Source organism: Athene noctua, chromosome 14 (genome assembly GCF_965140245.1).
Source record: "Athene noctua chromosome 14, bAthNoc1.hap1.1, whole genome shotgun sequence".
Lineage (NCBI taxonomy): Eukaryota > Metazoa > Chordata > Aves > Strigiformes > Strigidae > Athene > Athene noctua.
In genome coordinates, this window is record NC_134050.1 from 12596787 (window position 1) to 12610251 (window position 13465).

The 13465-nt window shown below is 38.4% G+C and overlaps 1 protein-coding gene across 5 annotated transcripts in view; it reads left to right on the top strand.

Annotated features, from left to right (window-relative positions):
• DENND5A (DENN domain containing 5A) overlaps nt 1-13465 on the top strand; it is a 68433-nt gene that overhangs the window by 29005 nt on the left and 25963 nt on the right. For all 5 annotated transcript variants that reach the window (XM_074917789.1, XM_074917791.1, XM_074917792.1 and 2 more), the window contains 4 exons: nt 96-283; nt 9505-9822; nt 12005-12220; nt 13149-13383. In XM_074917789.1, the coding sequence (XP_074773890.1) occupies nt 96-283; nt 9505-9822; nt 12005-12220; nt 13149-13383 (957 nt within the window). The remainder of the gene's footprint in view (nt 1-95; nt 284-9504; nt 9823-12004; nt 12221-13148; nt 13384-13465) is intronic.

Below are 13465 nucleotides of genomic sequence, written 5' to 3' on the forward strand. Positions count from 1 at the left end.
CCGTTTTAAAGCAAGCTCTCATTTCTTTAACTTCAATCCATTTATTTAAAAATGTTTGTGAAAGAAATATTTTTTTTTTCCTTGGTCTTTTTCAGATTATCAGAGACTGATGACCGTGGCAGAGACCATCACAGCACTAATGTTTCCATTTCAGTGGCAGCATGTGTATGTTCCTATACTTCCAGCATCCCTCCTTCATTTTCTAGATGCTCCTGTCCCTTACCTCATGGGCTTGCACTCTAATGGGCTGGATGACAGGTCTAAGCTGGAACTTCCTCAAGAGGTGAGAGGAGCTTGTTTCGATTGATTAATTATTGTACATGACTATGAAGGAAGTAAGAAATGAGCCAAAACACTAGTGCTAACTAACAGCCGTTGTGAAGTTCTTGCTGGCTCTGGTTTGGGATAACTGTATGTTTTGGAGGTGCTGGAGAAAATCTGGTGAAATAGATAAATCCCTGTTTTGGGGATATTGTATGCTCTGATAAAATTAAGCTAATTTTACAGGTATTGCTGCAGTGGGGTTACTAAAAGAACATTTTTGTGCTGCAAAACTTAGTCCTGTAGCGCTAGGAAATGCAAGAAAATGCAGTGTGAATTCACCAACTGTGACTAAAAGGTCATACACCTGCTTCTGCATGGTGCTGAGTGAGCAAAGGCTGACTGGCTTCTGCGCTGGGCTGGGCTGGTTTCTGGCTGCATGGCATTAGGCTGGGTTTCCTTGCACCACATTTCTGAGTTGGGGTGGCTTACGTGGACCCAGCCTGTCAGGTGTCTGCACCAAAACCATTTCAGATTTTCACATAGAATGCAGTCTGTGTATACTTGAGCAAACTGGTGCCAATTGGGATAGTGTTCAGGAAATCCTCCCTTGTAGTGAGGCTTTGTTAACGCCAGCCACTGTATAGAGGAGAAGAAAATGGTCTGTAAAGTTTCTGCAACTCATACCTGGGGCTGGGACTACTGTTCAAACTGCTTAGAGGTGTTTTTTATTTACTTTATCCCGCTGTTCGCAGATACTCTTTTTAGGGGTGTGCCAAGAGAGTTTCAGAGCTGGTTGTGAGGATCAAGGGACCAAGAGTGGTTGAGCACTACCTAAGGTAGCAAAGGAAGTGTCTGGAGGAGCTGGTAACCACCCATGGGAAGTATGTCTGGTGGATGGCATCTGGCTGGCTTGTGAGGCAGTTCCACCAGTCATCTGAATGGCTTCTGCCATCGAGCACCACTGAATGGTTTATTTGCTCTTGTATATAGAAAATGTTGAGTGTTACAGAATGGTCTGGCTGGCTGTTGTCAAGAAGCTGGACACCTCTATCAGGTAGCCCTGTGGGAAGCAAGTGCTTGCAGAGTTACTAGCTGTGGAACAGCACAGCTCTGGCCTCTGCTAGAGTCTGCTTACTTATAGGTGTAACTTTGTTGGGGAGGGACTGGGTAAACTGTGGGAAACACCCTACTTACGGGCATTCGTAGGATTCTTTCATCTCTACCAATTTCTTTGTTTGTCTGTTTTCTTCTATTATAATTTACATTACTGGGAAAGCAGAAATGTGGCAGGCAGAGGGTTTTGGTGGTGGTGTTTTTTATTTTCATTATGAGGCAGTGCTGCAACATAGCTCGACACAAAAAATCTTTAGAAAGCTGCATGAAACTAAAGACAAGATATTTTTGTGAACCTCCAGTCTGGTCACCATGCCAACATTGCTCTTTTTCTCAAATCCATATGCTGATAGTTTTCATTTGTTTTTCCTGGCAAGTTTGAAGGAAAATTTATCTTCAAACTGTGTTATTTTTTCCTGTGAAAACTAAAGTATTTAATATCTTTATTTCTTTCTTTTCTCCCTCTCTTTTCTTTTGCACTGTAATAATTAATAACAGACTAGGGTATGTTCTTGCCACGAAAACAGTATTTCTTTAGTTTACTACATTTTTACAAAATTTTGGATGTACTGATGGGCCTAATTAATATGGCTAGTATACTTTTTAGAGAGAATAGCTGGTGAAGTAAAATGCATGCATGGATGTGCATGTTAATATGCACCGTGGATGTTTTCACTGTTATAATTTATAAAACTTCTAGAAGACTATCCTCCTTTTGTAAAGAATTTCCTCATTTTTAAAATCACTGTAATACTTCCAACTAAATGAACATATTTAAATTTTAAATAAATATTTCAATTATTTAAAAGGTAAATAGTGTTGAAGAGCTTTATCAGCTTGCTTTGAAGATTTAAAGTAAGGTAGTTGATCTATTTTTAGATCTTAGAATCATAGGCTGGTTTTGGGTTGGAAGGGACCTTAAAGATCATCTAGTTCCAAACCCCCTGCCCTGGGCAGGGACACCTTCCACTAGCCCAGGTTGCCCAAAGCCCCGTCCAACCTGGCCTTGAACCCTTCCAGGGAGGGGGCAGCCACAGCTTCTCTGGGCAACCTGTGCCAGGGCCTCACCACCCTCACAGGGAAGAATTTCTTCCTTAGATCTCATCTAAATCTCCCCTCTGTCAGTTTAAAACCCTTACTTCTCGTCCTATCCCTACCCTCCCTGATCAAGAGTCCCTCCCCAGCTTTCCTGTAGCCCCCTTCAAGTACTGGCAGGTCGCTCTAAGGTCTCCCCGGAGCCTTCTCTTCTCCAAGCTGAACCCCCCCAACTCTCTCAGCCTGTCCTCACAGGGGGGCTGCTCCAGCCCCCTGATCATCCTTGTGGTCTCCTCTGGTCCCACTTAAGCAGGTCCAAAAGAAACAAACCCAAACAACCCCTCCAAACCCCTGCTGTTGCAACAAGAAGTAAATGTATCATTTAAAAATGTAAAGCAGAATTCAAAGTACACGCTGGTCTCACTAAGAGAAACTATTGGTCGGTATCAGTATTTCTGATGTTAATAATTTAATTAGCTTTAGTATATTTAGAACTGCAGATTACATGTTCATCTCAAAACTACTTTGCTTTATAATTAGGCTTTCAGACACCCTTCATTTAAAGAGCCGAAGGACCTCTGCACTTCTGACATAGGAAGTGACAAGGAACGTGCCTAAAATGTAGTGCTGTAGAACAGTAGAAGATGGCATATGGATTCTATTATTTGTACTTCAATAAAGACAAATTTATCATAAGTAACAAAAGGGATATTAATATTTAACGTCGCTTATCTCTAAAGTTTGGAATGTATATGATCCTTTATGAAATCATCGGGGTTATATGAGGAACTTAATTTCCAAGGTCTGCCTCAGGGCTCCTGATTCATATATATAGTAAGTATCAGAATTTTCCTTGCTTATCACAAAGGGTATATAAAGAGCTGTTCTATCTTCTAATTTATTCTGAGTTCTGCAAAAATATTTTTTTTCTTTGTCTTGAAACTGCATAAACTGCATCTCTGTTGCTAATCAAAAAATTTACATGGATGCCTGGGACAGCTGCTGTTATAGAAAGCAGTATCTAATTTAGACAAGGCCCAAAGAAGTGAGCTTTGACAGAAAATCTAGTTAGTGCTTCTCAGTTGAAGGGCATTGTGGAAGAGTATAATATTGCTGTCTAGCATAGCATGAATGCCCCAGTGTCACTGTAGACTTCTTGATTGTGGTTTTATAATGAAGTTTTGAAAGGAGTAATTTGTCTTGCTAAAGTGTTTTAGGCTAATATATGTGAAAACGCTATCTGTCCTAACTCTGTCAGGTTTGGTTTAAGTCTTGCATGCATGCCATAGGCTTGTTTTGGTTTGCTTGTCATGCAGGTCTCCTATATTTTGATCACATCTGGTTCTTAAGGAAGTACTTTACCATGGGAGCATGGAAACCCAGCTATATCCTAGAATTTGATGCTTCGTCAGATGATGATATTCAGCAAAATTAACTTCATTAGTACAAAATTCAAGTTCAGACTGTCCCTTTGGTACATCAGAAAACAGTGCCTGATGAAGAACTCATCAGCATTCAACAATGACTTGATGACCTGACTCTGTGGCCCTGGAAAATTGTAGAAAAGACTCGAGGCTTACTGTAGACTTGAGTTTCTTGTACATGTCAGCAATACAGTGCACTTGGTTAAGCTTGTTCTTATATATTGCCACTTTGCTGAGGGCTCTTTCTGTATGTGTGAGCATCCTTGTGGTTTCACTGATAGCTGCATCAGAGGCTTGTAAAGAACCCAGAAGAGAAAGGGTGGGGGGCATGGGAGAAGTGGTGCTAGAATAAGGTGCTGCAGAAATCAAAGGGGAAGGGAAGAACATGCAGCTGTTTCAGATGTTGCTGGCAAAAGTGTGGCTTGTTTATCAGTAAAATTGATCAAAAAAAGTGGTTAAACTAGCTTTCTTGCAGATCATAAACGCAGCCAGTACTAAAGTAAGATTGTTCTTTTGATGTGTCTTTGAATTTCCTTTTAAAAAAAACTTTTGCAGTGGTATAGCAATGTATTTTAAAAAAGCAAGTTAATCTGGGCCATTTCATGGTACTGGATTTGCATGTACATCTTGCCACTCTGTAATGCAGGAAAATTGTAGAAATTGAAATTACTTTGAGGGAAAATAAGCAACACTGAGTCTTCCAGCACTGGTTAAATCAAACAAAAGTAGAATCACATTAAAAAAGCTTGGTTTTAATGAAGTGATCCCAAGGGTCTTGGGCAATGGCTTTTTTTTACAAAAGTTGAAAGATTTTAAAAGCTGAAATCTAGTTCTCTGCTAACGTAAGACTGATACATCTTCTCAGTATTTTTATTTCAACTATTAAAAAGATGTTATTCGGTGCTAAATCTTAACAAATTCTGTAGGTTTTTATTTTTGTATGTTGTTTTAGAAGATAAGACAGTTCTCTTGAAAAGCCTTTTTTCCTCTTGATGCCAACACATTTAGATCAGACTGACAAAGATAATTATTTTGAAAGATAATCACTGCTTTGTGTGCATTCTCAGGCTATCTGGTGATGTGATAGATCCTTGATAATATTGCAGGTTTATTGACAGACTTCAGTTTTATGTTTTCCTGTACTTCACTGTTAAACAGCTGCTTGAGCAGTTAAAAGTCATGTTTCTGAAAGACACAGCTCTAAGTTGTTCTCAGTCACAAATTCTTGAGTTGTCATGAAGAACAGTAGTGCTGATAATAAATGCAAAAGGTCACCATGTGCTTACTGGAATGGCGCAGGAGCATCCTTTGGAATTTAGGAGCACTCTAAACACACTTTCCACAAGCCAGCTGCATATGTGTAAATTTGCATATCCCTGTTTTTCTGTGTGTTGTGAGGTGGGTTGTTATTTGCAAGGTTGGGACCTAATACACAAAGGTGATACATGCTGTAGAAATGTAGATGAACGGTTTTTAGTTTTTCAATGCTGTATTCAAGCAGAAGTCTTAACTCAGAACTAGGGTTCAATCTGACTATCTAGGGAGGGGGTGTGAAAACCTGTATTTACCTATACTTTGAGAACCTGGGCTGCACAGAGAATTCAAGTAGCGGTAATTGTGCTATCAGAACTGACTGTTCTAAATTGCTGTAGGCACCTATTTGCATGCCATGTAATTATGTATTAATGTTTAAAATAAAGCCTGTTTTCTCTTTAGGATGTCAGTGGGGTGGGGAGCTTATTATTAGTGAATGTTAGTTCCTCCTTAGACGTTCCTTTTGGCAGAACCTAAATAATTTCCTTCTATGTTTTTGAACAGAGCTGAAAGGAAGGATATGGACTTGATGCAGGCCTTGCTAGATCAGTGTGGGTTTGGCCCTTAATTGTACTTGAGGTCAAAGTAAAGAATTGCAATTGTCCTCTGGCTTTGGAATTGATGGGTGTAGTCCAGACCCCACCAAGCCAGTGGAAAGTGGTGCTGTTGACCTCAGGGAACCAGGCTTTGGCATCAGATACATGAACAGTGACTTACTTGCATCCACATTTCTAAGGTTTGTAAGATTTTCACCTGGACACGCCATTGTTTGTGATGATAAAAGTTTATGGGAAAGACAGGTTTTTAAATTAGGATGTGACATCCTTGTTCCTTAGTGTAGTGTCTCAGGAGAACATTTGATTGTGTGATGATGATGATGATGTGTGTCCTCTCTTTCAACAATCTGCTATTGAAGTGGTGTGTAACTAGTTGAGTTAACTAATATCTCTGCAACAAATAAAAGCACATTTGATTGTTCTAGAGACCTGAAATAACAAGTAACTAACTTAAGGATGCCCTTTAAATTATATTTCTCGTACGCATGTTGCTATCTTGTCTTTATATAATTTTAGTTTTGTGTGTGTGAAATGATGATCAATATACCCGTAGGGGCTAACATACAGAGCTGTCACCCATTCACAGCTCACCCAACTGTGCTGCCTTCATAACTAAAACTTTGTGATCAAAGAACTCCTTTATTTTTCAGCTTTGTGTACTTGCCCAGTTCCTAGCATGCAAAATGCTTTGGCTGTCCATGATTTCATAAAAAAATAAGTGCCATTTCATTTCTCTTGCTTTTTAAGGGAGGGGACCCCGCTATGCTTACTAGTATTCCATTTTGTTGGACCTATAGTGTAGCAGCATTGTGAGAGTTACTGTTTTGGTCTCTGTTACTGGTGGTTTATTTACTTGGGATTTCATTTTTACAGAAAAATATTGTTTTGGTACCTCTTGAAGGGCTTGTGAAGTGAGGTGTCTGCTGTTTCTGTTTCCTGGGGAACATGGCCTTTTTAGAAGTGCTTATGCAGTTCTTGAGGATGACATGAGTCTTGCTTAGAGGCTAAAGCAGTCTACTGAATCTCCTTTGCTTATGCTGTTCTAGGCAGTCCTCTATGTTACTTATTAACTGGGCACTGAATAAGTGTAGAGTGTCCCCAGAAATTTTCTTTACACTCTTCAGAGTATTGCTGCAATGCTAACATATTTCTTTTTTTTTTTTTAATGCTTATATATAGGGCAAATTCTGGGAAATGTAATAGTAAGTTGCATGATAAGCAGTCATCATTAGTGGCTTAAAGTGTTTAATCTATGTTTATTGCTCTTAAAGAGAAACTTCAGAAGGGATATTTAACTGTTGGAAGCCAGATGAGCCCAGATACTTATAAGCAATTTTACCAAGCATTAAATTTACCTTTTTCTTCATTGGCAAGGAGTTTATTATCAGTGTGAAGTCTGGAATTTCTGCATTGATAAAGTTAATGTTTGGTTACTTTTTGGCCAAGCACTTTCTAGGTACAACCAAGCTTAATCAAGAGTGATGTTTCTGCAGGACCTGTGCTAAAATGAGATAATCCAAAAGGGAAGGAAAATTGAATGATGTAAATTAAAGAGAGTTTTAAAAGGAAGTAATACAATGAAACTGTTTGAAGAGTTTCTTAACAAGTGTGTCTTGCCATTTCACAGACAGCTTGTGATTAATTAAATTTTTGTTTTTTCCTCAGCACCAATTCATAGGCATTGTGCCTAGTTTTAGGGCTTTATTTCTCTCATGTCCTGAACTGCTTACAGTGTTGATGATGGATATTAGCTGACTTGATTTCTAATCATCACAGAATCATGTGTATAGGAGGGGTCTTGTAGTTCCTAAATTCAGGTGCTTACTTGAAACGTGAGAGTTCTCATGTACATACTGTTCCTTTGTGCCAAATGTTTCTGTGAACAGGGAGCAGATGCTCTCTGCTTGCATCCCTAGCCTACCACTGGAGCTGCCTTGCTGGGTGGGCACACACACTGCCTGTTGATTCTGAGGAAATCTAAACGATGACATCTGCCCTATTTAAAAAATAAAAACTTTTCCTAGGGTGCACCAGGAGCTGTTTCATAATCAAGGTCTTAGTTCTGTTTATTGACCTTGGATTCTTTTGCAACACTTAATTAAATCTATGATTTAGTTTACAGTAAAGGATCTATACAAGAGCTACTCAACTGTTCTATGTGCATTCCTTTGAGCATAAGAAATCAGTCTCAGTATTAAAACGCTAAAATGAGGAAATGGAGAACTGGAATTTTTCTACTTGCCTTTGTAACTATGGGTAATACTGTAGCAGAGCATAAATTGAACTTTTTCACGCAAAGTTCTGTGCAAATCTAGTGTAAGATGTCCAGCGGAGTTCTGCTTTAAGAATAACAATGTGGTTTTGAAATGTTAATGTTGAAGCTCAAGAAATCAAACACAACAGATATTTGTGTTTTAAGGAGAATTGTCATCCTAACTTTGTTCCATAGAAATGCCAAGAGAGCTTAATCTGTCACAAGTATTAAATGCATGTTTTCACAACAGTTTACTTAAATGTAGGGGTCTTGTCAGGCAGAGTTTATTGTAGTCTGTCTATGATCAGTCCCACAGCAAAATCCTACTGGAACTACTTTGTTCTTACTTGATGCTTCACTGCTTGCGTACATTGCTCTGATTTCTGGGATCATCCATCATTGTGGGGTTAATCTCTTCCAATTTGTTTCCTATTAAATCATGAGACTGCTTCCATCCTTCTGCACTTACTGAATGATAGGAAATAACTGGAGTTCTGTTAGCTCTCATGATTTGATATGTATTTTTGCTCCAAAGCTATCTTGAGTCCTGAGTTCAGGTGTGCCACCTAGAATAATGCGATGAAGCTAGGCTGAAATTACTCTGTAATCTAGGTGGAGGGGTTTGGTGTGGGAGAGGCTAAACAGGAAAGTGACAGTGCATGTTAATTCTGCAGTGAACAAAAACTGAAATGTTTCTATAGAAGAGCAAAGTTTCTGCTGTACAGTTAACTTTCCAAGCAGATTTCACACATGGATGATGTTCTTGCTGTATGTATGTAATTATGTATGTCATGAAACCATTTGATGCTGATTTTGCATTGTAGAAGCCAAAAGGGGAAAACCCCCCCTCACCAAATAAAGGGTGAGGTGAGTCCTTGAGAGATGCATAGCTGCTTTTGATGTTGCTGTGGAAGCCACATAAGTCATTTTTCCTTTCCTTCCCCCCCTCTCCCCAGTCTTTTTTCATGGTAAATGAGATAGAGGTTGGAACAGGAAAACAGAATTGGAACTAGTTCAACTCATTGAAGGCATTGTCTTAGTTCTCAAGTTGCTCACAAAAGAGAGAAGATAACTTTATTGCAGTTTCTGCAATATCGGTACACCTTTTAGAGTGGAATTTGCCAAATCTTTTAGAGGAGTGGACTGATAATCTGAGCAGCAGGCCATCACCTGCTTATGGATGCATATGTATAAAATAGTATCGCAGATATCCTGTAGTTAAAATCCATCTGTATGTGTATGAAGGCATTCATATATCTGTACCTAATATATGCTACAATCTCTTTTGTACCTAGTAAACAACTTTCAACAAAGAAAGAAGACTCATTTTAAAGACCAGGAACTGTAGGCCTTGTTGTGCTGCTTTCTTCAAAGCCGACCAACCAGTTCAGTGATGGTTGGGGCAAGTCAGTTTTACAAAATAACCAAATGAATGCAGATGTATTCGAAGCTTTTAATAATTACAAAACTCAAAGATATATGAAATGCAACCCTTGTGTTTAGTGATTTTTGTAATGGTATCCTGTTCTAAATTAAATCCCAGGCTAACCTGTGCTTTGTGGATGTAGACAACCATTTCATTGAGCTGCCAGAAGACTTACCCCAGTTCCCAAATAAACTCGAGTTTGTTCAGGAAATTTCAGAGATACTAATGGCTTTTGGAATTCCACCTGAGGGAAACCTTCACTGCAGTGAAAGTGCCTCCAAGATGAAGAGCCTCAGAGCATGTGACCTGGTTTCTGATAAAAGAAATGGGAACATAGCAGGATCACCTTTGAATTCCTATGAGCTGCTAAAGGAAAATGAGACTATTGCAAGACTCCAAGCACTCGTTAAAAGAACAGGTGTCAGTCTAGAAAAGGTAAGCTATGAAATTATCTGCACTCTCTCTGGACCTGCAGTATCAGGTGGTCTGAAGTCATGGTCCAAAGACGCTTTTTGTTTGTCTTCATGGGGAAGAACTTCATGTTAATATGTTCACAAACCTTGTGAACATCTGTAGAGACATGGGCAATCTTGGGGGAGAGAAGAGTGGGGTTTAACCCCACAGCATCTAGGGGGAAGCCTTTGGCTATCCTTCAGGTGTTTCTTTGCCAAGATCATATGTTTAAAAATGTTCCTTGCTTGTTTATTCTTGGTTTTAAGATCTATTCTAGAGTTACCAATTTGTTATGATTTACATGGCTAAAACCGACATTCAGATAATCCTGGTTGGAATCCAGTCTTGGTTTTTATAGGTATCTATCTTTCTTATTGTGTGTAGAATATGTGTAATTTTGCTTTTATATGATATGCTTGCCATAGGATACTGTGATGCTTTTTTCTGAATGATGTTGTAAAATGCATTGATGTCCAGTTCTCAGCAAGTGAATGTGCACAGCTCGTGGTGACACTGATTGGATTCTTTTTGGCAATCAGAATTGGGAAAAAAAAGTTGTGGCCCTGTTTGCATAAAAGGTACTATGACCTGAAAGATCACTCTGGGTTTCTTGAGCCTTTGTGGAATGAAGATCTTCTCGGCAAGCATTTTATTTCTTGCGTGTTTAGATTATCTAGACCAGTTTATTGCTGAGTCTGATTCTTACTCACATGATTGTAACTTGGATCACAGCTGGGGCCAAACAGAGACAGAAATTGTATAACTTACAATAGGTTGGGGAGGAGACCTGCTTTGTAGGGAGGGAGCTGCAGGGGGGTTATAAGAGGAAGCATTTGGTTGCTAGACAGGATTAGATGCTCAAAATCAGCTGCGTTCCTCTTCTCAGTTGTTTGGGGTTTTTTGCATTGTTTTGTTCTTGTTCAGGGGCAGTTTAGTAAGAAGCTTTTGTTTTTTTCCTGAATGGATGGGGCAGTGGTGGAAAAAGTAGAGGTCTTAAATTTCTTGTGAGTTTTTGCACATTCAGGCCTTATGTACTCTTACTCTCTTCCATAATAGTTGAAGTCCCATTTTACTAGCCTTTTTTTGTGCTGATAGGAGTGTATAGGTTATATGTAAAAATTTTCTTAAATATGTAGATAAAAAAACCAGCTTTAATGCCAAATACCCAATCAATGAGGAATGTATAGATGCCAAGTGCTACTTATGAGATGTGGTTAGAAGAAATAGCTGAGCAGCAGAGCTCTCTCTAGCAGAGAGCATGGCTGTAGGATTCTATTTATAGTTGGCCTTGGACTGCTCTTCCCGAGGTGCTTTAAGAAGCGTGGGATAGCTGCAGCAACTGCATCATTGTGCAGATGTTGTAAGCTCTAGATACTGTATTTAATTATGTGTGGCAGTGCCTTTTGTAATAATTAAGAAAGGCAGGGATAGCAAGTGTGTATTCAAACCTAGAGCGTGAATGTTAGTGGCTTTGCTTTTATTTCTAGATAATCAATTCCTAACAAAATTAATATGAATTGGATATCTGAATCTTATATTGCTGTCTTCATAAATCTTAGCCCACATGTTAACTGAAAATGCATTTTATTTCATTAAAGATTACTCTGGGCTGTGTGGTTATGAATTGTGCGTGACACTGCTAAAGACTTAGGTTACAGGAGATGCACTATTAGACATGCACAGTTTCTTTTTACTGTGCATTTCTGTCTTTGTTGGATAGTTGGCATGTATTAAACTGTAACAGTATAAACCTGGGCTTGTATTACATCAGGCAGAAATATATACTTGCCTAATATTCAGGGTAGTAAAAACCCCTAAAAAGCTTATGCAGGTGATTAAAGGGTAAAAGAAAATAAATTAAGTATATGGCATACATGGACATGTGTGTGGTTGTTATCTATCCTTTTGTAATCTAAAGTTATCCAGTGCAACAAGTACTAAAGTAGGTTACGGTTTATTACTGAAATTACGACTTGTATAGGTAAATGTTTCTTTCTATTTTTTTTTTTGATGATACTGTTTTATTAGTGTTTGAAACTGTAAGTAGTGTTTTTTTGTTGGAATGTTGACTTGAGGAGTAGCAGCTGAATGGCATATTAAGGTCTTGTATACCTAGAATACCTGACAAAGCAACAATAAAAATTTTTTGTGTTCCCTTTCTCAGTTGGAGGTGCGAGAGGAGACCAGTAGCAAAAAGGATCTTAAAATTCAGTGCGATGAAGAAGAATTCAAGATTTACCAGCTGAACATTCAAATTCGTGAAGTTTTTGCTAACCGCTTTACACAAATGTTTGCAGATTATGAAGTATTTGTTATTCAACCCAGTCAGGACAAGGAGTCTTGGTTTACAAACAGGGAACAGATGCAAAACTTTGATAAAGTAAGTTATGGAATAAGATGTCAATGTAAAAAGTAAAACAGTCTTCAAACCTAAGACTTTGTTTCCATTTTCTGGCCCAATAAACAGTACCGCAAAAATTATACTTTCTTCATTAAATTTCAGTGTTTCTGAAAAAGACACATCTTATATATTATGTGGGAAAATATATACATACATGCACTTAGGAAGATACTCTTTTAAGGATACTGTAGAAAAGTACAGCTTGCTGTAGAGAAATAGCTTAAAAAGCCTCACTTATGGCTAATCTCTCCATTAAGGTTAAATATTACTACTGAAAATGTGATTTAGGTGTTTGTTGTTTTTTTGTTTTTTTTTTTTACCAGAGGAATTGCTGAATATGTTAATGAATAAAGCCATGACCCCACATAGCACTTATCTACATGTGTACCAAATGTATTCCTAGCTCTTTTCTAGGGAAATGCAAGACCCAGTTTGTCAAATTTTACTACTGTCGTCTTTACTGGAGATCAGATATTTGTCAGCCGGATAGTTCACGTGGGTGAAGATTATGTTGCAGCACTACCTGCTAAAACGCTAATCTGATTCCCATCAAATCGTATGAAAAGATTTTCATCAATTTTATAAGCTTTGAGCCCAGCCAGAAGTACATAAAATCCATATCTGTGATGTTGTTGTGGTTTGCTGGGATTCTGTTGAAATTTTTAGAAAATCAAGGACATACTAAAATCACAGTTTATTTACTGTGTTATATAGTAGGTGATTGTCATGAAACTGGTTTCCATATAGACTGCCTATTTCAGACATAGAAATGGTGTGTGTAATAAAATTAGACTTTAAGTGGCACCAAAGCACTCTAATACATCCTTGATTAGAAAAATTGGTGCTTTTGGTGGATGTATCTCTCTCTGCAGACTCCCGAACACTCTTATCTCTTCTTGTCTGTTAGGCATCTTTCTTGTCGGACCAGCCTGAACCTTACTTGCCTTTCCTCTCAAGATTCCTGGAGACCCAAATGTTTGCATCTTTTATTGACAATAAGATTATGTGCCATGATGAAGATGATAAAGACCCTGTTTTGAGAGTATTTGATTCTAGAGTGGATAAAATTAGACTGCTAAACGTTAGGACACCGACTCTACGCACATCTATGTATCAAAAATGCACAACCATTGATGAGGCTGGTAAGAGTAATAAACCACTTTCTTGACATTTAAGAAAATAAAACTAGTCAGTGCTGTTTGTTGTAGACATTAGGTTAAAGTT